The following is a 25,341-nucleotide window of genomic DNA, read 5'->3' as shown; positions in this document are numbered from 1 at the left end:
AGGGGAAGAACGGTACAATCGATGTCTACAGAGGACCAGCCGAACATCTATAATCCGAGACAAAGGAGCCCCCGTGGTCAGTCAGCAAACCCCGCCGCCGTACATGGTTTCCGACAACGGATCAGGCAAGCGGGCGGCACAGGCAGGGTCGGGGGAGAGGAGGGGGGGCGTGACGCAACGTGCTCACGTCATCACCATGGCCTCCTCTGACCATGGATAAATAAAAGGTCAACTTGGATGGAAAGAAATTTTTTCTATTATTGTGTATTGCAATTTTTAAAAGCATTACTAGAAAATAGACACTAGAGGGCGCACCAACTACAGGAAAAACTGTCAGTGATTTTAAGTCAGTGTGCTTCTAAGATGTAACCGCGGGGGGGCATTAGAGGCCGCCATAAACATTACACGAATGACATTCCTGCCAAATTCAGCAGCATTGGAAGAGTATGAAAGAGCGGCCTGTTAAAATTCAACATGCCCGATCCTGTTGTTCTCAAAGAGGTGGCTTACTGCACTCCTCCTATTAAGAACACAGGCGCAGCTGCAAGCAAGGAGGAAGGGGGGTCATTGCTATTAATAATGCTGTTTATCACATTGCTCGTAAAGGATATTTCTTATAACTGCTCACAGTAACGGGCGGTCTAGGACTAGCATCCCACTCCGCTCCGGCTCCACGGAAACAGGGCCAGATTTTTTACAACGGTCTCAAGGTAGCTCCACATTGTGAAGCATTGAAGCTGAGGCCGGAGTTGCTGTAACGTCAGGGTTTTACTCTGACTCGAGGGTGACTCCATGTTGACTAACAAGTAAAGGACCGATATACTGCCCTGCACAGGAGGACACTGCGTCCATACCCGCCCCTGAGGTTCACACAGTACAGTTTATGGCTCCTCCCTCGAGGATCCACAACACAAACTGCACTAAACTGCCCCGGTGTAGGATTTTCTCCAGTCTTCCTGTTATGTGGAAATAGAATAGATTTATTTCTCCGATGCATCAGCACCCTGTAGACTTATAATAAGAACTGGGAAATTTAGCAAAAATATATTTTATTTCAAATAAAAGAAGAAAAGGGTCAGTGATTGTTCAGCATGGCTACTGCAAATCCACTAAATAGACAGACGTAAAGGGTTTGTACACACACAGAACAGGGCCTCCAAAGTGAGGGAGAGTGCACTGTGCATGCCCGGCTGCCTCCATTCACTTCTATAGGAGGTCTGAAAAGAGGCGAGTAAGCGCGCTCAGCTTTTTCCAGGACTCCCATAAAAGTAAGTGTTGAGCGCACTGCGCAAGCGCGGCCACTTCTTCATTCACCTCTATGGAAAGAGTCGAGCCGGTGCATGCTATTTTCAACAATCCCATAGAAGTGAAAGGAGGGTGGCCGCGCTTGCGCAGTAGTGCGTCCTCTTTCACTTTGGGAACCCTGTTACAAAGATAGGTGTGGGTCCCTGAGGCAGGACCTCCAGTTATCTGATATTGGTAGCATATCATGCCACGAGTTTGTGAGATGGACAACCTTTTTAAAACTTAGACTTAAAGAGGTCATCCCACCATAAGAAGTCAACACTTATCCACAGCATTCTCGTGATTGGTAGGGGTCCCAGCGGTCAGATATTTATCATCCCTCTTGCGGAAAGGTGATACGTTCTTATGGTGGGACAACACTTTTAATGGGAGCATAGGAACTTCGTATCAGAAATGTGGAGCTCTGATAACATGATGACGGCATGACGCCTATACGTACCAGCGTCCAGTATAATTAATATGGAGTTTTGGCACCATCTAGTGGACAGATTGATAAAACACTTTAACTGTAGGTCAGTAGTGGATCAAAGGACCATGCACACCTAATATCCATGAGCATAATATGTCCCAAAGTTCATGTCATCTAGTCAGATCATCTCCAGTTCTTCACGTCCAGGTTCTCCGGAGAACACACACAATAGATTATCTCCAGTTCTCCACATCCAGGTTCTATCTCCAGTGAGTGCATCTGTGATCAGACAGTTAGGTGATGAACCCGACCATGTTAGGAGACCAAACAATTTCCAACGAGTTATGTTTCGGTCATCACAGTTAAGTCAACATACGATGCCACTCTCAAGGTAGGGGTCACCAAGTACATGCATGACTTTCACATGATGTCTTGATGTTCCCTTGACCTCAAAAGTCTCTGGGACTAGTCCGGTCTTATACATGAGTTCCAGGAGCTCACGGGCTATGGTAAAAGACTCTCTCTGCTCAGTCACCTCTTTTTCTTGAGGTGAACTTATCTCTGTTAGGTGGACATTACCAGTCACGGGGCTTGGAGGTCTTAGAACTGTGCAGTGAGGACCGTGTCCTCTTCTCTGAGTCACAACTGAGACAGAGAAGACCTCTGAAGATCTTGCGTTACTATTGTTCCTCATGTCTTCCATGACCTGTCTGATGACAGAAAGACCTTGGCTTTGCTTTGACAGAAGAGAAAAGACATTCTTAGAGAAGCAAAGAAGGGTCAGAGTTGCTTGCTCCTTGGCCACGGCCAACACTGTGATGTTCTCCTCATGGTTTTTGGCTAATGCCTCTAAGGTTAACTGTGTGGACCGAGGCTGAATGTAGAGGAGGGGGTGGAAATTGGCCTCTTTTCTGGAAAAGTTACCCAGTTTTTGGAATGGGACAAAGGCTGTGCCAGACTGGGACAACAGAGGAAGGACAGAGACAAAGATGAGTAGCAGGGCAGCCGCCAGAGCGACAGAAGGAAAGAAGTCAGAGTCTTTAGGAATCAGCGCTGTTGATGGAGAAGGGTCTGGACATCCTTCTTGGTCTTGTACTTGGAGTAACTTCTCAGATTCTGTATTTGAGACATGGTGGTGGTTGTGAGCCATCCTGGCTGCATCTGAGGATACAAAATGGTGGAGGCCTTAGAAAAACCAAACTAATACTTAAAGGGAAACTCCAACATGGACAATATGATCGACCCCTATGGTCTTTTGCAGCCAAACAAATATAAGGGTTGTGAGGGAACACGAGGCCGGTGCTTTTCCCTATAGTGTACAAGGACAACCACCACTGCTGGATTGCAGGGTGGTCGTAACCCCTGGAAAGGAGCCCTGTGTAATGTGATGGAAAAATTCCATCCAGCAAAGGAGGCAATATGGATAATAATACATTAGTAAGTGGCTTGTATTAACTTCCTCTACATGATAAATGCCATTTGCTGAAGTGAGACAACCCCTTTAAAGAGAACCCGTCACCTCTCCTGACATGTCTGTTTTAGTAACTACTTGCATCCCCCATGTAATAACAATTCTGGAGCATCTGTTCGTATGATTCTATGTTGTACCGTTCATTTATTATTCCTGCTAGTAGTTATGAATGAATTTCTAGCAGTTTGCAGTGAAGGTCCAGATGGGTGTTACCAGTTGGGGGCATGTCCCTACACAGTCTGACAATATACAATCAGTGCTGCCAATGCAGGGACACCCCCCCCCCCAGCTGGTAACACCCACCTGGACCTTCATTGCAAACTGCTAATACGCCATTCTTAACTTCTAGCAGGAATAATAAAGGAATGGCACAGCATATATTCATAAGAACGTGGGGAATGGCAGTAGTCACTAAAACAGATGCGTCAGGAGGGGCGATAGGTCCTCTTTAAGCCCTAAAATCTGGAAGGGGTTGTCACCCAACTTGGCAAATCTGCCCCACAAATCACATTTGCAGGACAATGTGGTGAATCGGGTCTGCAGGGGCGGGGAGTTGTTCTAATTTGAATATAAATGGGCATGTCTTTTATTTGGATGTGGGCGGGGTTTAAAATTCAGATGTTGGCAAGTATGTTAATGGGTAGATTCATCGCTCAGGGTCGACAACAGGGACAAACCCTGGCGGAATTGTTGTGGCAGCCATATTGCTTGTCACCCAGCTTTCCTAAGAACAGAAGTATGGTCTGTCTGAACTTACTATCCCTGTGTTGTGGTTGGCTTCCTTTAGCCATTTTGACTGGTCTCGACCCCAGTCCAGAATTATACCATTAATGATATGGTCCCTAGGAATGATGAGAGTTTATAATGATAGTGGGCACGGAAGTGTATGCTGAAGGCCCACCATGGTGGCATTGAGCATAATGGGAGTAGTAGTATGTTTATTTCTTCCATCCCCCCCTTTTTCATATTAACTTGTGTGCCTATTTACAGTGATTCTGAGGTAATTTAACAAATGATTTTGATTGGTTCCTGGTTACCTACTTGTTACTGAGGCACCTGTTTTCTGCCAGTATTTGATTGGTTCCTGGTTACCTACCTGTTACTGAGGCACCTGTTTTCTGCCAGCATTTGATTGGTGGATGAAGTTCTGGGGCGGGAAATTCAAGTATTTATAGATGGTCCCATCAGGTCCGGAGCTTGTCCGCCGCGGAGCCTGGGAGAAGAGGACGTCGTCCCGCCCGCCCTCCCCTGTCAAGAAGTCGTGGTCCTGAATTAGAGGGGGCTTAGTCACAGACAATTGTGGACTTAATGAATATTTAATGAGTATTTATTTATTGGTTATTTAATTATTCATGGTTATTATTATCATTATTATTATATTATGGAACCCTTAAAGGACCACGGCCATTTTTTCACCACAATTTGGTTTGTATTTATTTTAGTTAAGTAATTGTTATAGTTTAAAGGGGTTCTGCACTTTCATTTAACTGATGATCTATCCTCTGATAGGGTGTCGGACCCCCACCGGGTGTCGGACCCCCGCCGATCAGAAGCTGATGATCTATCCAGAGGATAGATCATCAGTTAAATGAAAGTGCAGAACCCCTTTAAGTTATTGCTCCCATGGCACCATGCTGCACAGAATGAGGAGAATCTCAGAATAAACCCGATCGGAGGCCTCATTAGCATCGCCCCGGGCAGATGGAGAGGCGAGTCCCAGCACAGAACAGGAACATCTGCCCTCGTAGATTAACATATCCTCAAAAAGCAATACCAAGCCGCGTTGGTTGTCACCCAGCTTTTCCTTGAACAGATACCTCTATAGACTAGACCTATTATTAACTGTTGAGGATGTTGACGGCCGCTAGTCACGTCTGTCCCCAGGACAATGTGTTCCAGCGCTAGAAGTCACCAAGGACTGGAACGATGAACAACTTGTTTGTCAGGTTACAATGTCAGAAAGCGCTTGGAATGTGGATCAATAAGACGCCGGTCCCTGGAGTCACACGTCCTCCCAAATCCTCCACACAGCGGACACAACGCCGCCACTGTGTAATACAGGGAGGCACAAACCTTTATGGTCCGGGATCGTCCTGCCATAAAGCTGGTCAATCATTGTGTGTGGAAATGTTTTACAACTTTCTACTATACCCTGTGCTCCAGCACCTCCCAACCAGGGGCGTAGCTATAGGGGGTGCAGCGGTAGCAGTCGCTACCGGGCCCAGGAGCCTGAGGGGCCCCAAAGACCCTTGAACCACATGAGAAGACACCTGTTTTATAGAAGGTGCATGCTGGTCAAGTTACACCTCTGGCTGGAGGGAAGGTGTTAGGTCAAGAATTTGGCATGGTGGGGGGTGCAGTTTCAATTTTTGCCTCAGGCAGCAGGAAGGCAATGTGCTTCCCTGCCCCTGGCCACAAAGCAATGAGGGAAGGGGGGCCCAAGCTGAACTCTTGCACCAGGGCCCATGAGCCTTTAGCTACGCCCCTGCTCCCAACGGAACGAGACCAGCCGGCACAGCCACCCGATCCCTATCCAAACATGCGCAATTCTACCACAGAGTAGAATAATGCCCTTTTCTGCTACACAGTAAGGATTTATAGTAGCGAGTAATGAATGTCCCCTTAGTGCCCCCTCCCAATAGTGATGTCCCCTTAGTGCCCCCTCCCAATAGTGATGTCCCCTTAGTGCCCCCCATGCAGTATGATGCCCCCATAGTGCCTCCCATGCAGTATGATGCCCCCATAGTGCCTCCCATGCAGTATGATGCCCCCATAGTACCTCCCATGCAGTATGATGCCCCCATAGTACGTCCTATGCAGTATGATGATCCTATAGTACCTCCCATGCAGTATGATGCCCCCATAGTACCTCCCATGCAGTATGATGCCCCCCATAGTACCTCCCATGCAGTATGATGACCCCATAGTACGTCCTATGCAGTATGATGACCCCATAGTACCTCCCATGCAGTACGATGCCCCCATAGTGCTTACCATGCAGTTTGATGCCCCCATAGTACCTCCCATGCAGTATGATGACCCCATAGTACCTCCCATGCAGTATGATGACCCCATAGTACCTCCCATGCAGTATGATGCCCCCATAGTACCTCCCATGCAGTATGATGACCCCATAGTACGTCCTATGCAGTATGATGACCCTATAGTACCTCCCATGCAGTATGATGCCCCCATAGTACCTCCCATGCAGTATGATGCCCCTATAGTACCTCCCATGCAGTATGATGACCCCATAGTACGTCCTATGCAGTATGATGACCCTATAGTACCTCCCATGCAGTATGATGCCCTCATAGTACCTCCCATGCAGTATGATGCCCCCATAGTACCTCCCATGCAGTATGATGCCCCCATAGTGCCTCCCATGCAGTATGATGACCCCATAGTACGTCCTATGCAGTATGATGACCCCATAGTACCTCCCATGCAGTACGATGCCCCCATAGTGCTTCCCATGCAGTATGATGACCCCATAGTGCTTCCCATGCAGTTTGATACCCCCTTTGTGCTCCCCTGCATTATGATGACCAATTAGTGCCCCCATGTAGTACAATGCCCCCTTAGTGCCTCCTAATGCAGTACTATGCCCCCATAGTGCCTCCCATGCAGTACGATGCCCCCATAGTGCCTCGCATGCAGTACAATTCACACTTAGCACCCTTACTGCCTGTATTATACTCGCCTAGCTCCACTACCACAATGAACAGAACTAATCCCTAGGTGGCGGCATCTCCTGGCCTCCGCTGATAGCCGACGGTGGGGGGTCGTAGGGTGAAAGGTGGAGCTGAGGGCCTCACCATTATTTTCAGCTCTATCTGCCTCCTGAGGACACAAATACAGTGGAAATGAGGACATGCTGGGAGGCATGCCCCACCACTGTCAAGATCTCTGCTTGCTGTCAGTGAATGGGGGACATCATTCCTGTTCACATCCAATACTGGAGAGTTTGCTACAAATTGATCCACTCTAGGCAACTCCTGATACCCATGTCTGACCTTAAAGGGGATGTCCAGGATTAGAAGAAAAAAAAAAAACCTTTAATCTGACTCTAGATGACAAATCTCCTCCTGTGGAAGGCTTGTGTCTTTTCACCTTATTAACACCTCAGCCAAGTCAAACATCCCTATCAGCCGGGGAGTATTTGCGCACTGGGCCCCATCCATCGTCAGCTCCAGGCGCGGGGCCAGGATATAATATGCCACCTCGTCTAATTGCTCTCGGATTAGTTGCGGTGAGCGTTTATGCTACCGCCAAGAAAGTTGCCTACTCACGCCTCATTAGATGCATTTAACAAAAAATTTGCCAACCACTTAAAGGGGTTGTGCATGCCCTCATATGGGGGAATGGGTCCCCCCGCTCTCAGGATTGGTGGGGGGCTGACCACTGGGACACGAGAATGGTGTCGGACCCTCATGATCAAATACTTATCCCCTATACGTTAAAAACTTTTTTTTTTCGGTTCCCAGAATTTGGGACCATGATGCTTTGCAACATTTTCAAGCCTGGGATGGTTTTCATTGCACATGGTGTCGTAATAAAAATCATTTTTTAGCTCTCACCCATTCACTGACAGAATGCAGAGATTTTATTATGCCTATATACTTAAAGCTGTACCCCCCCCCCCTTCCCCTTTTAAGATGAGCCATCCTATTAAAGGGGCTGCCCGAGACTTTCCAAAGACAGCCCCCCTCTCGTGTATTGGCCGTGCCTGGTATTGCAGCTCAGCTTTAAAAACAATTAAAGGGATCGTACAGGATTGGAAAAACATGGCTGCTTTCTTCCCAAAACAGCACCACACCTGTCCAAAGGTTGTGTGTGGTACTGCAGCTCATTCACTTCAATGTATTGAGCAGTAATACTAGATGGAACCCATGGACAGGTGAGGTGCAGCCATCTTTTTTCAAATCCCGGACGACCCCTTTAAGCAGGATAGCAGTGGGATATGCCCTCCCTTCCCGCATTTCACCAATGACGCTGCGTGTGCCTTATAGAAATGACATCCAGGACATCTGCTTCTGCTGATCATCAGATCCGTCATACAGCGTCCCTTTAAAGTTAAAGGGGTTGTATGAAATCCGAAAAACATGACTGCTTTCCTCCAGAAATATCACGCCTCATGCCCATGGATTGTGTTTTTTATTTTACAGCTCAGCCCTTTATCGTGTGAAGCTGCAATACTTCATACAACCTGCAGGCAGGAGGGGCACTGTTTCCGAAAGAAACCCTAATCTTTTTATACAAACCCCCCCCCCCATTCATATCTGAACGCAATGTCGCACCCAAAAAAGAGGGAGCTGACATTTCTTGTTTCTTTAGTGACTATTGTAGCACCTGTGCTTGCTGTCAGTGAATGAACGAATGGGTGAATAAATGTTTGTTGCAGTTGCGGGTACCATAAACTCCTGTCACTGATTTAACCCAATCTAGTTGGCAGAATGCCCTGCCGCCTGACCACTAATACCTTTGGCCATATTAATGCCTACCCTTGGCCCGGCAGGGATGGATCAGCCTCCAGATTAATTACTGTACTAAACAGCCTAATTAACGAGGTAATGCAACAGGCTAATTAGCAAAGGCTCATTATTCGTAGTCCCGATGCTGACCAAGAATCCTGATAGGCTTAAAGGGGATCTCCGCCTAAATGTAAAATCTGATTATTAGGGCAGCAAGAGGCATGGTTAGACCAAAAAAACGCCTTTTCCCTCCATTTCTGCAATGAACTGACAGGTTGCTAAGGACACACATTACCTAGCAACCCAATATAAAAGCCTCCAGTTGTTGGGCTGGGTATCCCAGCAACCAGTCTGTCTAAGACCTCATGCACACGACCGTTCCGTTTTATGCGGTCCGCAAACCGCAGATCCGCCCGTGTGCCTTCCACAATTTGCGGAACGGACAAGAATAGGACATGTTTGTTTGTTTTTTGCGGACCACGGAACGGAGCAACGGATGCGGACAGCACACGGAGTGCTGTCAGCATCTTTTGCGGCCCCATTGAAGTGAATGGGTCCGCACCCGAGCCACAAAAACTGCGGCTCGGATGCGGACCAGAACTACGGTTGTGTGCCTAATATGACAAAATTGAACAGATATGCCAAATATGAAAGGGCATCTGTCAGCAGTTTTGTACCTATGACACTGGCTGACCTGTTACATGTGCGCTTGGCAGCTGAAGACATCTGTGTTGGTCCCATGTTCATATGTGTCCGCATTGCTGAGAAAAGTGATGTTTTAATATATGCAAATGAGACTCTAGGAGCAACGGGGGCGTTACCATTACACCTAGAGTCTCAGCTCTCTCTGCAACTGCCGCGTCCTCTGCACTGTGATCGACAGGGCCAGGCAGATGTGATGATGTTTGCACTGCCTGGTCCTGTCAATCAAAGTGCAGAGAGAGCAGAGCCTCCCGGTGTAACGGCAACGCCCCCGTTGCTCCTAGAGGCTAATTTGCATATATTAAAACATCATTTTTCTCAGTAATGCGGTCACATATGAACACGGGATCAACATAAATGCCTTCAGCTGCCAAGCGCACATGTAACAGGTCAGTCATAGGTACAAAACTGCTGACAGATGCCCTTTAAGGTCTATACTATATATGAGCTCCCCCTAGTGGAGACAGCAGGTATTCAGAATTCTGATATTCATCTAGGCAGTAGGTCAGAGTTTCCCTGTACAGATGGGATACGGGCAGGACATATCATTGCTAGATCCTTCATCTTGATAAATAGCTGGTATTATCCGTACTTCCCCCGTTGGTAAACGCTACATCACTGGCTGTAAAACCAACACAACAGGTTTGTCTTCTGCCGCGTTCCTCACTTATTCCTCTGCCTTGACCCGTAGTAACCCTCAGAAGCCCCAGTCACTGGTACAATGGAGACTGTGAAAACAACAGGTACTTAGCTCGGATGCTGGGGGCGCAGCAGAGGCACGGTAGCCCCCAGTCCCCCCTCCGTGGCCTATTTTGGCAACCATGCTTGTGACAAACATTGGTTGTCACCCGGTTTTATAGGGATCCTAGTCATTGTACCATTATCGTTGCTGCGCCCCCCCCCCCCAAGTTTCCGTTCACAGGATGCTATTATTTGGGTTGCCATGGCAACCCCCGCCTTATGTAAGGGTCCCCATTGCCATTAGTCGGGGGCTAGATGACAACATTGACGTCAATGATGTGTAGTTTGTGTCATGTGACTTCATCAGATTTTTTTTCCTTAAGGCTGGCGTAGGAATTTAAAGGGGATGTCCAATTATGACAACTGGTGCAGGGCCTGAACGGTGGGGGGTCCTGCCGATGATGAGAACGGAGGCCTGTGCTCCCCCCTTGTGAATGGAGCGGCAATCACGCTTGCGCAGTGCCGCTCCATTCAGCCGTGCTCTGCTATTTCTGGCAATCTCATGGAGTTGAATGAAGCACCGGTGTCTGTTGCTCCAACAGCCCCCCTGTTCTTGTAATCGTTGGCGGTCGGACCCTCCCCTGACCAGACACCCCTGTGGATAGGGGACGAGTCTTCGTAATGGGACATGACCGCAAAGGGGCAGAGTTTGTGCAAATTTGCCCCCAAAGTAGGCAGATTGTGCCCATTTCTGGGGCAGTCCCCATGGCAACCAGAGTAAAAGTGCCCAGATCTGAGAAGCGCAGTGTCCAATAGGAAAAGCTCCACACCCGAACCAGCGGCAACATGAGGGGAATGTAGGGAAATGATGGAAATTCCACTTTGAGTATAAAAAAAAAAACACGGAAAAGCCACCTACTTCCGTAATGGTACATTCCATACCTACTTTTGTAATGGTACATTCCACGCACCTATATTGCTGCAGAGCCTGGCCTTATAGCCAAGCTGGTGGCAATGCACAGAGTCGCCCATTTCACCTCACCCACTATTGGTGGGCGAGTGAAGGAGCAACCCTGTGTTTTAAGTTCGGCGTCTAAAGTTCGGGTTATCGAAGAATCGCGTTATGGATTCTAAATTCCGTTATGGTCCGCGGTGCCAGAATCCGTAACGCGATTCTTCGATAACCTGAACCCGAACTTTAGACGCCGAACTTAAAACACAAGTTCGCTCAACACTATGGGTGACCTCTACCTAGAATCTTGGACAACCCCTTTAACTGCATGGATCACAGGCAGATAATACACTTTGTATTATTAAAGGAGTTGTCTAAGACGAGAAAAAAGATGGCTGCTTTATTAAAAAAAAAAAAAAAAAAAAAAAAACAGCACCGCCCCTGTCCGCAGGTTGTGTGTGGTATTACAGCTCAGCCCCAGTCACTTCAATGGAGCTGAGCTGCAATACGAGGCACAACTCATGGATGGATTTTTTGGAAGACAGCAGCCATCTTTTTCTAGTCCTGGACAACCTATTTAAAGAGACACCGTGTTATGTCCAGAACTGGGTCGCTGAGGGGCGGAGCATGACACAAACATTTATGTCATGCTCCGCCTCCTTAGACCCTGAATTAGTCGTAGCATAATGTGTCAGCCTTGCCTAGAGAGTTCATTCAATTACATTCATATGAGCCATAATGAGCAGGGCAGCTGCACGGCATAGTCCAGACTCGTGTCTGTCCGGTTGTTTCAAAACTACAACTCCTAGCATTGCTAGGAGTTGTAGTTTCACAACTGCCAGAGGTAAACAGGTCAGAACCTGCTGAGGTAGTCTGTATTCTGCTAAGCACGCTCAGCACAGGACACGAAATAAAAAATCTGGTTGGAGATAAAGCAGCGAGTACTTACCCCAACAGCACGAGAATAGTCTGTGAGGCTCCTGGAACTGATAGATGCTGAGGACACTCCCTCTCAGGTAGGGCAGGTGAATGCAGCACAGGTAACACGCCCCTAGAGACCTAGAACACAGCACAGCTACCCTCCCCCTTCACTGTGCTATGTGCATAGAGATTCATACATTGTATATACACATGTATACATCTAGCTGGCACTATAATAGGGCACTGTAGCTGGCAGTATAATAGGGCAATGTAGCTGGCAGTATAATAGGGCACTGTAGCTGGCAGTATAATAGGGCACTGTAGCTGGCAGTATAATAGGGCACTGTAGCTGGCACTATAATAGGGCACTGTAGCTGGTACCATAATAGGGCACTGTAGCTGGCAGTATAATAGGGCACTGTAGCTGGCACTATAATAGGGCACTGTAGCTGGCAGTATAATAGGGCACTGTAGCTGGCAGTATAATAGGGCACTGTAGCTGGCACTATAATAGGGCACTGTAGCTGGTACTATAATAGGGCACTGTAGCTGGCAGTATAATAGGGCACTGTAGCTGGCAGTATAATAGGGCACTGTAGCTGGTACTATAATAAGGCACTGTAGCTGGCACTATAATAGGGCAAAGTAGCTGGCAGTATAATAGGGCACAGTAGCTGGCAGTATAATAGGGCACTGTAGCTGGCACTATAATAGGGCACTGTAGCTGGCAGTATAATAGGGCACTGTAGCTGGCAGTATAATAGGGCACTGTAGCTGGTACTATAATAAGGCACTGTAGCTGGCACTATAATAGGGCACAGTAGCTGGCAGTATAATAGGGCACAGTAGCTGGCAGTATAATAGGGCACAGTAGCTGGCAGTATAATAGGGCACTGTAGCTGGCAGTATAATAGGGCAATGTAGCTGGTACTATAATAAGGCACTGTAGCTGGCAGTATAAGAGGGTACTGTAGCTGGCAGTATAATAGGGCACTGTGGCTGGCAGTATAATAGGGCACTGTAGATTATACCATAATAAGGCACTGTAGCTGGCAGTATAATAGGGCACTGTAGCTGGAACTATAATAAGGCACTGTAGCTGGCAGTATAATAGGGCACTGTAGCTGGCACTATAATAGTGAAGTGTAGCTGGTAGTACAATAGAACACTGTAGCTGGCAGAAAAATAGGGAACTGTAGCTGGTACTATAATAGGGCAATGTAGCTGGCAGTATAATAGGGCACTGTAGCTGGCAGTAAAGTAGGGAACTGTAGCTGGAACTCTAATAGAACACTGTAGCTGGTACAATAATAGGGCACTGAAGCTGGCACTATACGCTATAATAGGGCACTGAATCTGGCACTATAATAGGCAGGCTCGGACTGGCCCATCGGGGAGGTGGGGGATTCCTCGGTGGGCCCCCAGTCTCCTGCGCCCCAGATAAGATGGAGGAGTAATTATTTCTCCTTTCTCATAAGAGATAATTATTGCAGCCACTAGGTGGCAGTATCACACAGTGATGCAGCCTCCTACTGGTGTAAATTGTGAGGGCCCTGCTGTATCTTCTAGACCAGGGATGCCCAACCTGCGGCCCTCCAGATGTTACAAAACTACAAGTCCCAGCATGCCTGGACAGCCTACAGCTATCAGTCTACAGCAGGGCATTTTGGGAGTTGTAGTTTTACAACACCTGGAGGGCCGCAGGTTGAGCATCCCAGTTCTAGATTTCTGGGGCCGCCAGCTGTGAAGGAGGAGAGAACATGTCTGGCTGACGCTTTTGCCTATAGTGTGCAAGCATGACCACCGCTGATGAATTTGCAGGGTGGTCGTAACCATGGAAATGAGCAGTGTGTATAATGTGATGGAAAAATGAATCCAGCCAGCAAAGGAAGCAATATGTTGTTGAAGTAAGACAACCCCTTTAAGTGTGCTACACTTAATAGGGTTAGACAAAAAAATTCTTAGTGCGTGTGTAAGGGTGTAAGCATCATTCACTAATGCCATTGAATGTAAAGTGTGTTATGCATGCAATGTCGCTTTTCTGTCAGTAGATGGTGACAAAGTACATATAATGTTTTCAATGCAGTTGTTCAATATAGAGAAGTTTATATGTTTTAACTTTCAAAGTTTAAATAATGACAATTTTGAGACTTACTAGGACCCTAAGGAGGGTGATAGTGAACTGTAAATGCAGGTTTGAGGCTACACTTTGAAAAGGGGTTTCCTGGGAGAGCAGGAAAGGAGTCTGGTGAATGCTGAGGACGTCAGGAGAGAACCCCTGTGGAGCCAGAAAGGGAGACGGATACCAGCCCCAAGGAAGATACTTGTAGCGTCGGCCCCAGGTAACACGTGGCTGACGGTCCGTCTGTATATGCATGCTCAGCTAATTGTTCGCTATAACTGTTCAGTAAACGTAAGTGTTGTAACAGAACCGCTGTCTGTGTGGCATCGTGTACCTTCTGAATCTGTGGGCCTAGCCCTCGGTTCTCTTTCATTTGCATTGCGTGTTTCCTATGTGTGATAGGAACTGCATGTGTCCTGTTTCTGACTGACTTAAGAGCAGGATATCCATATATGTGTAGGGTTACTTTCACGCTTGCGGTAGCAGGGTCCAGTGGGGGAACAGCCTGCCAGATCCATGCTTAGGCTAGCCCACCGGAGGTCCACTACTGCCCCATTCATTATAATAGGGGCAGGCCGGAGGTCCGGCCGCAGCACGGCAAACATGCCGAGAGGCAGCCAGGCAAAAACTACAGCGGACTTCCGGGGGCACGGTGAGCTAGCGTTAGCACGGATGCGGCAGGCTGTTCCCCTGCCGGAACATGCTCCCGGACCCTGCTACTGCAAGTGTGAAAGTAGCCTAAATTCTGCCACATGTATGTTTGTGCATTTTGCTTGGGGGTGTCTGCCATCTTACTTTAATATTTCTGTTATCACTGTAAGGCCCCTTTCACATGGGCGAGTTTTCCGTGCGGGTGCGATGCGTGCGGTGAACGCATTGCACCCGCACTGAATCCATAACCCATTCATTTCTATGGGGCTGTGCACATGAGCGTTGATTTTCACGCATCACTTGTGCGTTGAGTGAAAATCGCAGCATGCTCTATATTGTGTGATTTTCACGCGACGCAGGCCCCATAGAAGTGAATGGGGTGTGTGAAAATCGCAAGCAAGTGCGGATGCGGTGCGATTTTCACGCATGGTTGTAGGTGACAGTCTATTCACTGTATTATTTTCCCTTATACCATGGTTATAAGGGAAAATAATAGCATTCTGAATACATAATGCAGAGTACAATAGGGCTGGAGGGGTTAAAAAAAAAAAGAAAAAAAGTTAACTCACCTTCTCCTCTTGATCGCGTAGTTCCCGGTCTCTTTACTTCTTGAATGATGAGCTGTGGGCTAAAGGACCTGTGGTGACGTCAGATCACATGCTCCATCACCACGGTGATGGACCATGTGATTGGAGCATGTGATCTGACGTCACAACAGGGCCTTTAGCCCACAGCTCATCAGTCAAGAAGTAAAGAGACCGGGAACTACGCGATCAAGAGGAGAAGGTGAGTTAACTTTTTTTTTTTTTTTTTTAACCCCTCCAGCACTATTTTACTATGCATTCTGTATTCAGAATGCTATTATTTTCCCTTATAACCATGAGCACTGTAGCTGGCAGTATAATAGAGCAAATGGAAAAATGAATGAAGCCAGCAAAGGAGACAATATGGACACCCACAATAGATTAGTAAGTGCCATTTGCTGGAGTCAGAGCTCCCCTTTAGCACCAGCCTCAGGGATGACCTTAGCTCATTGTGAAAGACTTCATAGAGGAAGTGCAGTCATACACGTACAGCTTGTGACACAGGGACAACCCCTGTCATCCGGGCGGGCGAGGCTGTCATGTGGAATAGCCATGCAGACACATGGAGGGCATACAGACTCCATGTAGATGTGGCCCTAGGGCCCAATGGTGTCTCCACTTTCAGTGCTTCTAGAGAAGACCACCGCCGTACAGAGTCACACAGAGGTCCAGTATGGCTGTTCCCTTTTTAAGTGGTTGTCACATCTGTAGTCTGGCCTCAGTCATGTGGATTTTCACGCAGCACAATTTTTCCGTCAAGACGACGACATCTGGCGGACATCATCGTAAATCAGCGGGGTCTGCCAGGCGCGCTGCTGTCCATTAGACGTCACATCTGCCACTATTTTCGTTCCCATTTATAACAGAAACCGCAGTGCACATATTAATGAGGCTGTCCCATCTGGACATTCTGGTAAATCTACAGGACAGGTGCCGGTACCCCCTCTGCCACCTGCCGAAGAACGCGGAGGATGCCGTGCATAACCGTCTTTTTCTATTACATTTTACTTTAAATTTCTGTGAATTTTTGAAAAACTTCAGTTTTTTCCATGTTATGAAGGTGAACTGACATATAAATGTTTAAGGGTGAAGGGGCCGGGTAGCATCGTACACGACCAGGAAAAGAACTAAAGCATACATCATGGTAGATGGATGGAGAGAGAGAGAGAGAAAGCAGATAGATAGATGGATAGATAGATACCGTATTTTTCGCCTTATAAGACGCACAGGCGCATAAGACGCACCTAGGTTTCAGAGGAGGACAATAAGAAAAAAAAAATTCATTAGACCTCAGATCAGACCTCAGCTAACAGTCCCAATCAGACCCTAAATGTTAATAAGACCTTAACAAGACCCCCAATCAGACCTCATATCAGCCTCCAGCAGCCCCCACTGCCTCTCATATTAGCCCCTAGCAGCCCCCATTGCCTCATATAAGCCCTCTGTAGCCCCCATTGCCTCTAATATTGCCCCCATGGCCTCATATGAGCCCTCTGTAGCCCCCATTGCCTCTAATATTGCCCCTATGGCCTCATATGAGCCCTCTGTAGCCCCCATTGCCTCTCATATTGCCCCCATGGCCTCATATGAGCCCTCTGTAGCCCCCATTGCCTCTCATATTGCCCCCATTGCCTCATAGGAGCCCTCTGTAGCCCCCATTGCCTCTCATATTGCCCCCATTGGCTCATAGGAGCCCCCTGCAGCCCCCTATTGCCTATCATTTTGGCACCCAGCGTCTCATGTATAATAAAATAAATAAACCACTTACCTCTCCAGGTCCTGAACGCCGCCGCTCATCACCACCCGCGATCTGCTTCCTCCTGCTGTCGGCTGTGCTGCGAACTGCCGCGCACAGCGTGAGGTCACAGCCGAGGACCATGAAGCGGTGAGTACAGAGCCTTCAGTGCTTCTTGGTCCTCCGCTACTAATGAGCGCTTCCATAATGACCCCATAAGACGCAGGGGCATTTTTCCCCCCACTTTTGGGGGAGAAAAATGCGTCTTATGAGGCGAAAAATATGGTAGATATGAGAAAGATATGAGATAGATAATAATATTAGATAAATAGGTAGAGAGATAGATGATGGAAACATAGATAATTGGATGTACATGGAAACCACATGGACTAAATCTGGGATTTCAGATGGCAGTTTATGATTATGAGCCCTCCGCTCACCAGATTTGTTAGGCTTTTTGGCCTTTTCCTGCTTTAGGGGGTGAGACCCTTGCTGTACACAGTAATTGACTATATTATAATATTACGTTATTTATCTATGTTTATCTCTTCCAGGGAGAACAATTTTGACCACAAGAATCTACAAGGCTGTGCCTACGTATGGGCTCTCCTGGGTTTTGATTTATGGTGTTTTAATTTTCATTATTTTTGCATTGATCCCAGCACTGGACTTTGCCAATCATGGACTTTCCTCATATTGATTACCTCGGTCATAAGTAGTTATCTTATCATGGTCCTTGGGAGGACTTCCTTTAATTACAGGGTGTACACTGTGACTAAGGCTACTTTCACGCTGGCGTTTTGGCTTTCCGTTTGTGAGATCCGTTCAGGGCTCTCACAAGCGGTCCGAAAACGGATCCGTTTTGCCCTAATGCATTCTCAATGGAAAAGGATCCGCTCAGAATGCATCAGTTTGCCTCCGATCCGTCTCCATTCCGCTTTGGAGGCGGACACCAAAACGCTACTTGCAGCGTCCCTTCAACTTCACATTTGGAGTGCTGCCTCTTTTTTTGCAAAGTAGATAGATAAAGTTATGATTGATAGATAAATATTAGAAGATAGATAGATAAATGAGACAAAAACCTATAATAAAGTCACCGACAAAAAATAGACCTGAAACCTCATACACCCCTCAACAAATGGTGACCTTTACCCAAAATATGGCCATCAGAGGCGCAAACCATGGAGGAATCCACCTGCCTCACACAGAGTAATGCAGAGCAAAAACATGAAGGAGATAAAGACCCTGCCCAGTACTCTGTGCAGAAAACTGACTGGACCAAACTGCTACAACATGACCACCAGTCAAGAATCCAGCTTGTCCTACACAGGGCAGCTCATTACAGGGTATACGGACACCAAATGACATCTCTTAGTATCAGCAGCTGGAATATTTGGGGCCTGAACGCTTCAGTCTTCAGCTGTAAGACGCACGATCCAGACTTTACCCAAAGACTGAAAAACATTGACATACAGATCCGATCCTCCTAGAAACATAGAGTAATGCGGAGAATAAATCCCTGGTGCCCACCGGATACAGGGAGATCTCTGTCCCTGCCCTGAAAAACAAAAGTGTCAAGCAGGGCCTGGAGCTCAGGAGGAATATTAGTCTGGTATAAAGAGGAGCTCCGTGATCAAATCAGACCAGTGAAGAGAAGAGACAGCCAAATCTAGGTAAGAATAGGTCACTCCATCCTCGCATCTCGGGCTGACATCTACCCCTGTGCATCATACATAGCTCCACCAGAGTCTCCATACTTCAACCCCAACAGTTTTGAGATACTACAGAGGTAAGCCACCCATTTCCAGGCCCTGGGCAATGTTCTCATCTATGGAGACCTCAATGCAAGAACAGGGAGGGAGAGAGACTACCTGACCACTGATGGAAACATCTATATATTCGGAGCGTACCGAGAGGAACAGCAAATACAATAAAAGTGGCAGAAAATTGCTGAACTTATGTCTAAGCCTTGGACTTCGTATTCTCAAAGGCCGCACTAAGGGAGACTTTCTTGGTAGACATACCGTAAACCCTTATGTAGGTAGCAGTGTAGTAGAAAACACCATCACAGATACGGGCCCCACAAATGTTGGTGGCTTCATAGTCACCCTACAGACATATGTCAGACCACAACCATCAGTTCCTACACATTAAATCCACAAGCAAACCACCTGCACAAACACCACAGCAGACCGGACTCTTCAGCCTACCCCCATCTTTTAAATGGTCCAATGTCAGCGCCAAATTATATAGAGACCATAAACAGTGCAGAGATACAGAAGGTGCTCCATAAATTCCATAATAAAGTGTATGAGCTGAAACCAGAAGGAGTAAGTCTCACAGTAAAGGACTTAAATAATATACTTTATACCATGCCGGAAAAGTCTGACCTCAAAAGATGCAACAACAAGAGGCAAAGAAAGCAACATCCCAACAGTTGGTTTGACTAGGAGTGTAAAGATATAAGGAAGGCGCTAAGAACTGCCTCAAATAGGAAACACCAAGATCCGAACAACCCCAGTCTGAGGATACCTACAACAATATACAAAGGCAATACAAAACCATCCTCAGAAAGAAAAAGAAAGGCAACATCTGAGCCAAGCTCCTCTAACTCCAAGACGCTCTCCAGGACAACTCCTTCTGGGAACTATGGAAAAACATGGACAAAACCAGCAGTGTCGGACTGGGGTGCTTAGGGTCCACCACTAAAATGTATTTTGGGGGCCCACTGTACGGATACATTCAAATATTACCTTCTCACACAGCAGCAAGATGCTACCAGATGATTGAATGTGGGGGTCCCGGCAGTGACCTTGAGAATGTAGGTCCTGGGGAAAAGAAGATACTGGCAGCTTACCTCTATACCTAAAAGACATCTAAGCTATCGGATTGTGTCTATAATAATAAACTGGGGAGTGTCTTAAATAATCTAAGTTTTTTATGTGAACATAGGCTGTTTGAGGTACTGTACATTGAATATATTTATGTAGTGCAGTAAGTCTACTGTGTTATGTGCTACTTGTCCAGTAAGAACACCAACTACTTCCACATCCAAAACGGAACATCTGGCTCCAGTGCTTCAAGGATCTTTACAAAGACATCTCGAGGGAGGACTAAAGCCCAGAACAAAAAGAAAACTGAAAAAAGCTCAAGGATATGGAGGGAAAAATCATATATTTCCAAAACCCTCCGGATACACCGATCACACTGCAAGCGATAACAGAGAAGATGTCAGTGATAAAGAGTAAAAAACCCAGCGGCCCAGATGAGATCCTCCCTAGAAATGGTCAAATACAGCCCGCCAGATATCCAGGCCGCAATAGTGAAGCTCTTCAATGTTGTGCTGAGTGCCGGCTACTTCCCTCAGAGTTGGAACCAGGGCATCATCACCCCCTATAGAGGCATATGTGTCAGCAGCAACCTGGGTAAACTCCTAGCAGTATCCTAAATAAGAGGATCCTCAGCTTCCTCATCCAGCACAACATCCTCAGCAGAAGCCAAGCAGGCTTCATGCCAAACCACTGCACCACGGACAATATCTACACCCTCCACAGCCTCATCAAGAGCCAGGTCCACAATACAAAGCATGAAAAGATCTATGCCTGCTTTGTGGACCCTAAAAAAAGGCCTTTCACTCAGTGTAGCACAGAGGCTTATTCCTGAAACTTCTCGAAAGCGGAATAAGAGGAAAAACATATGATGTCATCAGAAGTTCCTACACTGAGAACAGATGCAGCGTTAAGATGAATTGGAAGAAGACAGCTTATTTCTGGCAGAGCCGAGGAGTCAGACAGGGCTGCAGCCTCAGTCCAACCAGCTCTGGAGTCCTCCTCAGCACCAGGTCTCACCCTCCATGACACCGAGGTAAATTTTCTGCTCTATGTAGACGACCTCCTGCTACTGTCACAAACTGAAAAAAGGTCTCCAAGATTACCTGAAAATTATGGAGAAATTCAGCACCATGTGGGCATGGCCCATCAATCCAAAGAAAACCAACATCATGGTGTTCCAGAAATGAAACCAGAAAGCAGCTGGGCGTCATCCCTTCCTACTAAACAACTGTCCATTTTCAGAAACCGACAGGTACACCTACCTGGGCCTAGAGATCAGCCAATCTGGGAGTTTTTAGAAAGCCATAGAAACACTGGAAGACAAGGCGAGCAAAACCTTCTATGCCATCAGAAGGTGTCTGTATCATCTTAAGGCACCATTGACCGTCTGGCTTAAAATCCCTAATACAATCCTCCTGTATGGCAGCAAAGTCTGGGGCCCAGGCACATACCCAGACTGGTCAAAGTGGGACTCTGGGCCAACAGAAATATTCCACCTAGAATTTTGTAAACACCTTTTCCAGGTCCATAGGAGCACCTCAAACAGCGCCTGTCGAGCAGAGCTGGGAAGATTCCAACCATACATTGCTGTCCAGAAGAGAGTACTATCATTCAGAGCCTATCTGCATAGCAGCAGGTCCCAGCTCCTACCATCACAAAGCCTTGTTACAAAAAGAAGAAAAACTAAAACACCCCTCAATAGGTCGCCCAAACCCAGCCTGACCAAGCCACCAACCAATACAGCCTGACAAGGGGGAAATCCAGAGGACGATACACAAGAGCAAAGAGGAGTATATCAGCAGTCTGGAGGAACGACATAAGAACATCACAGAAGCTGACAGTATACCGGAGCCTGCAGAGGGAGTACAAACTGGCCCCATATCTGGAGAAACTCCCCAACCCCAGAGACTGACAGATCCTGAGCCGGTACAGACTGAGCGCCCACAGCCGGCTCATCGAATCCAAGTGGCAGAGGTACAAGCCCAGAGAGAGCAGACTGCGCCTGCAGTGCGACCAGGAGGCTGTGGAGGATGAGGCTCACTTTCTGCTGCGGTTCCCCAAATACTCAGCAGTGAAGAACCCGCACTTCAGGAGACTGTCTGATCTCTTCCCAGACTTCCCCTTCATGGAGGAGGAAGAGAGACCCTCCATACTGCTGGGGGAAGAGGCGAACACAGTGGCCACAGCAGCACAATATATTACTGCCTGCCATAGACTGAGAGGAGCCTGATATATTAAGGACTCTTATATATCAGGCTCCTCTGCCAATAAAGCTAATTTGAATTTGATATGATATAGATAGATATTCTGTTTTTTCACGTAATTATGCTGATAATCGATTGATATTGATCACCCTTTTTACATGCGTTGTGCACCCACTGTTTGTATCACTGCTTGAGAAAGGGTCCAGTGTGTGGACGAAACGTTGCTACTGGTGAATAAATCTACACTTTCTTTACCTAAGGAAGAGCCGCGGACTTTACTGGTTTATGTATTTTGGGAGTAAGGATCACTCCAACAGCCGCTGGCACCCAACTTCTACAGATTTTGCTGTGCTGTTCACAAGTTTGGGACTTTTCTAGATAGATATATAGATAGGAGTTAGATATGAGATAGATAGATAGATAGATAGATAGATAGACAGGAGATAGATAGATATGAGATAGATAGATAGATAGATACTAGATGGATAGATAGATAGATAGATAGATAGATAGAGAGATAGACAGGAGATAGATAGATATGAGATAGATAGATAGATATGAGATAGATAGATAGATAATGATAGATAGATAGATATGAGATAGATAGATAGATAGATAGATAGATAGGAGATAGATAGATAGATAGATAGATAGATATGAGATAGATAGATAGATAGATAGATAGATATGAGATAGATAGATAGACAGGAGATAGATTGATCTATAGATAGATAGACGATGCTCAAGTACAAAGAGGAGTATATCAGCGTCTGGAGGAAGGACATAAGAACATCCCAGAAGCTGACAGTATACCAGAGCCTGCAGAGGGAGTACAAACTGGCCCCATATCTGGAGAAACTCCCCAATCCAAGAGACCGACAGATCCTGAGCCGGTACAGACTGAGCGCCCACAACCTGCTCATTGAATCCGGGCGTCATCGACAGAGGCACATGCCCAGGGAGAGCAGACTGTGCCAGCAGTGCGACCAGAAGGCTGTGGAGGACGAGGCTCATTTCCTGCTGCGGTGCCCCAAATACTCAGCAGTGAGGGAGACTGACTTCAGGAGACTGTCTGATCTCTGCCCAGACTTCATCTCCATGGAGGAAGAAGAGAGACTCTCCATACTGCTGGGGGAAGAGGAGAACACAACGGCCATAGTAGCACAATATATTACTGCCTGCCATAGACTGAGAGGAGCCTGATATACCATGGACTCCTATACCCCCACCCTGTATATGTACCCATCCCCCAACCCTACCCAATTATTTCCCACTTGCTTTGGCAATGCTAAAATGTATTTAGTCCTGCCAATAAAGCTGATTTGATTTGATATGATATGAGATAGATCGATATGAGATACATAGATAGGAGTTAGGCCTCATGCAAACGACCGTTCCGGTTTTTTGCAGTCTACAAATTGCAGATCCGCAAAACACGGAAGCCGTCTGTGTGCCCTCTGCAATTTGCGGAACGGAACAGGCGGCCCATTGTAGACATGCCTATTCTTGTCTGAAAAACAGACAAGAATAGGACATGCTATATTTTCTTTTGCGGGGCCACGTAACGGAGCATCGGATGCGGACAGCACACAGAGTGCTGTCTGCTTCTTTTGCAGCCCCATTGAAGTGAATGGGTCCGCACCCGAGCCGCAAAAACTGCTGCTCGGATGCGGACCACAACAACAGTCATTTGCATGAGGCCTCAGATAGATAAATAGGAGTTAGACAGATAGATATGAGATAGACAGATAGATAGATGATAGATAGATAGATAGATATGAGATAGACAGATATGAGATAGATAGATAGATAGATAGATAGATAGATAGATAGATAGATAGATAGATATGAGATAGATAGATATGAGATAGATAGATAGATAGATAGATAGATAGATAGATAGATAGATAGATAGATATGAGATAGATAGACACATAGGAGATAGATAGATATGAGATATGAGATAGATAGATAGATAGATAGATAGATAGATAGATAGATAGATAGATAGATATGAGATAGATATGAGATAGATAGATAGATAGATGATAGATAGATAGATAGATAGATAGATAGATAGATAGATAGAAGATAGATAGATAGGAGATAGATAGATTTATTTATTGCTAACCCTCTTGTTATATTTCTCTTCTTGAAAAAAATAAAAATAAAATGTTTTTATAGATCTAAGTCTTAAGAAGTGAAACCACAAGACCTTAAACTGAAATAAAGATGGAAGCCTCATCTGAAGACGTTTCCTTGAAAGAGGAAGTGGAGAATTCCCAGAAGTTGCACAATTCTCCATGAGATCAGCCATTGCCGGGGAGGATGAAAACAGACAACAAGCATAGCATGGGGCAGACGGCGGCTATACAGTAACCCCCCTCCCTGATGGCGGGGTACATATACACAGGCAGACCAGGGGCTCCTGGAAAGGGGGGCCCCAGCCCTGGCTGCTCGCATTGCCCCTTTGGTCGGAGGGAAGATGTACAGTTTGCATAGTTCCCTATGAAGGGGAACTGAAAGTACGTTACACACCGTAGTGCGGGGGAGGGGGGTCACCGGTAACTTGTGAGCCTCCTGATTATACCAAACTAATAATAATAATTTCCATGTAAAGTAAGAAGAATACGACTATTATATTCATGGCGGGATCCATTAGCCACGTCTACCATGCAAGGCATTCACAATGGAGCCACGAAAAATGGATTTAATAGTAAATGCCTCCTCGTTTGCAATGAATTTAGAACATTTCCCCAGCACACAGTAGATGTGTCCAGAATTAGTAAAACATAGCTGCTTTATTCCAAAAACAGCGCCACACCTGCCCACAGGTTGTATGTGGTATAGCAGTACATTCAATTCAGTGTAGCTGAGCTGCAATACCCCACACGAACAGGTGTGGCGCTATTTCTGGAAGAAAGCAGCCATGTTTTTCCTCTTCGGTCGCAGTCTTCTGTGGCACAGCTCATTAAAATGAGAACATCCTAACGCTCTCTACATGGACCAATGGAGACAGTCAGCAGGATGCTGGAGATGGTCTCGATACTCCTAGGCCTGTCTCAGACAACCATAGTGCAGACTTACTTATTGGATCCCTATAACTGACTGCGGCAGCCATAATAAACTAAAGCTAACGGATCCGTCAGCAGCAGCTTGTTCACAGTTGCCATGGTATCCGGTCAGGACCGCTGTGTGGCAGAGACAGGCAGCACATGCTATATGTGACAAGTAGAGATTTCCTATATTACACAATGATGGGGGCAGGACGGTGTCCTCCCCAGTGATGCCGAGAGCCC

The 25,341-nt window shown here is 46.7% G+C and overlaps 1 protein-coding gene across 1 annotated transcript; it reads right to left on the bottom strand.

Annotated features, from left to right (window-relative positions):
- Positions 1-1,733: 1,733 nt before the first annotated feature.
- Positions 1,734-12,000, bottom strand: LOC122919528. The gene is made up of 2 exons (XM_044268601.1): positions 11,944-12,000; positions 1,734-2,875 (listed from the first exon to the last, which is right to left on the bottom strand). Exon 2 carries the CDS (start codon positions 2,862-2,864, stop codon positions 2,082-2,084), a length of 783 nt encoding a protein of 260 aa, XP_044124536.1. The 5' UTR covers positions 2,865-2,875; positions 11,944-12,000; the 3' UTR covers positions 1,734-2,081.
- Between the last annotated feature and the right edge of the window lie 13,341 nt (positions 12,001-25,341).

Source organism: Bufo gargarizans, chromosome 9 (assembly GCF_014858855.1).
Source record: "Bufo gargarizans isolate SCDJY-AF-19 chromosome 9, ASM1485885v1, whole genome shotgun sequence".
NCBI classification, from domain to species: Eukaryota; Metazoa; Chordata; class Amphibia; order Anura; family Bufonidae; genus Bufo; species Bufo gargarizans.
Note: the sequence above shows the minus strand (reverse complement) of the source record. Positions and strands in the feature narration are given on the sequence as shown.

Bases quoted from the DNA above. Each gene is read 5' to 3' on its own strand.
- LOC122919528 (XM_044268601.1), bottom strand. From the start codon at position 2,864: ATGGCTCACAACCACCACCATGTCTCAAATACAGAATCTGAGAAGTTA.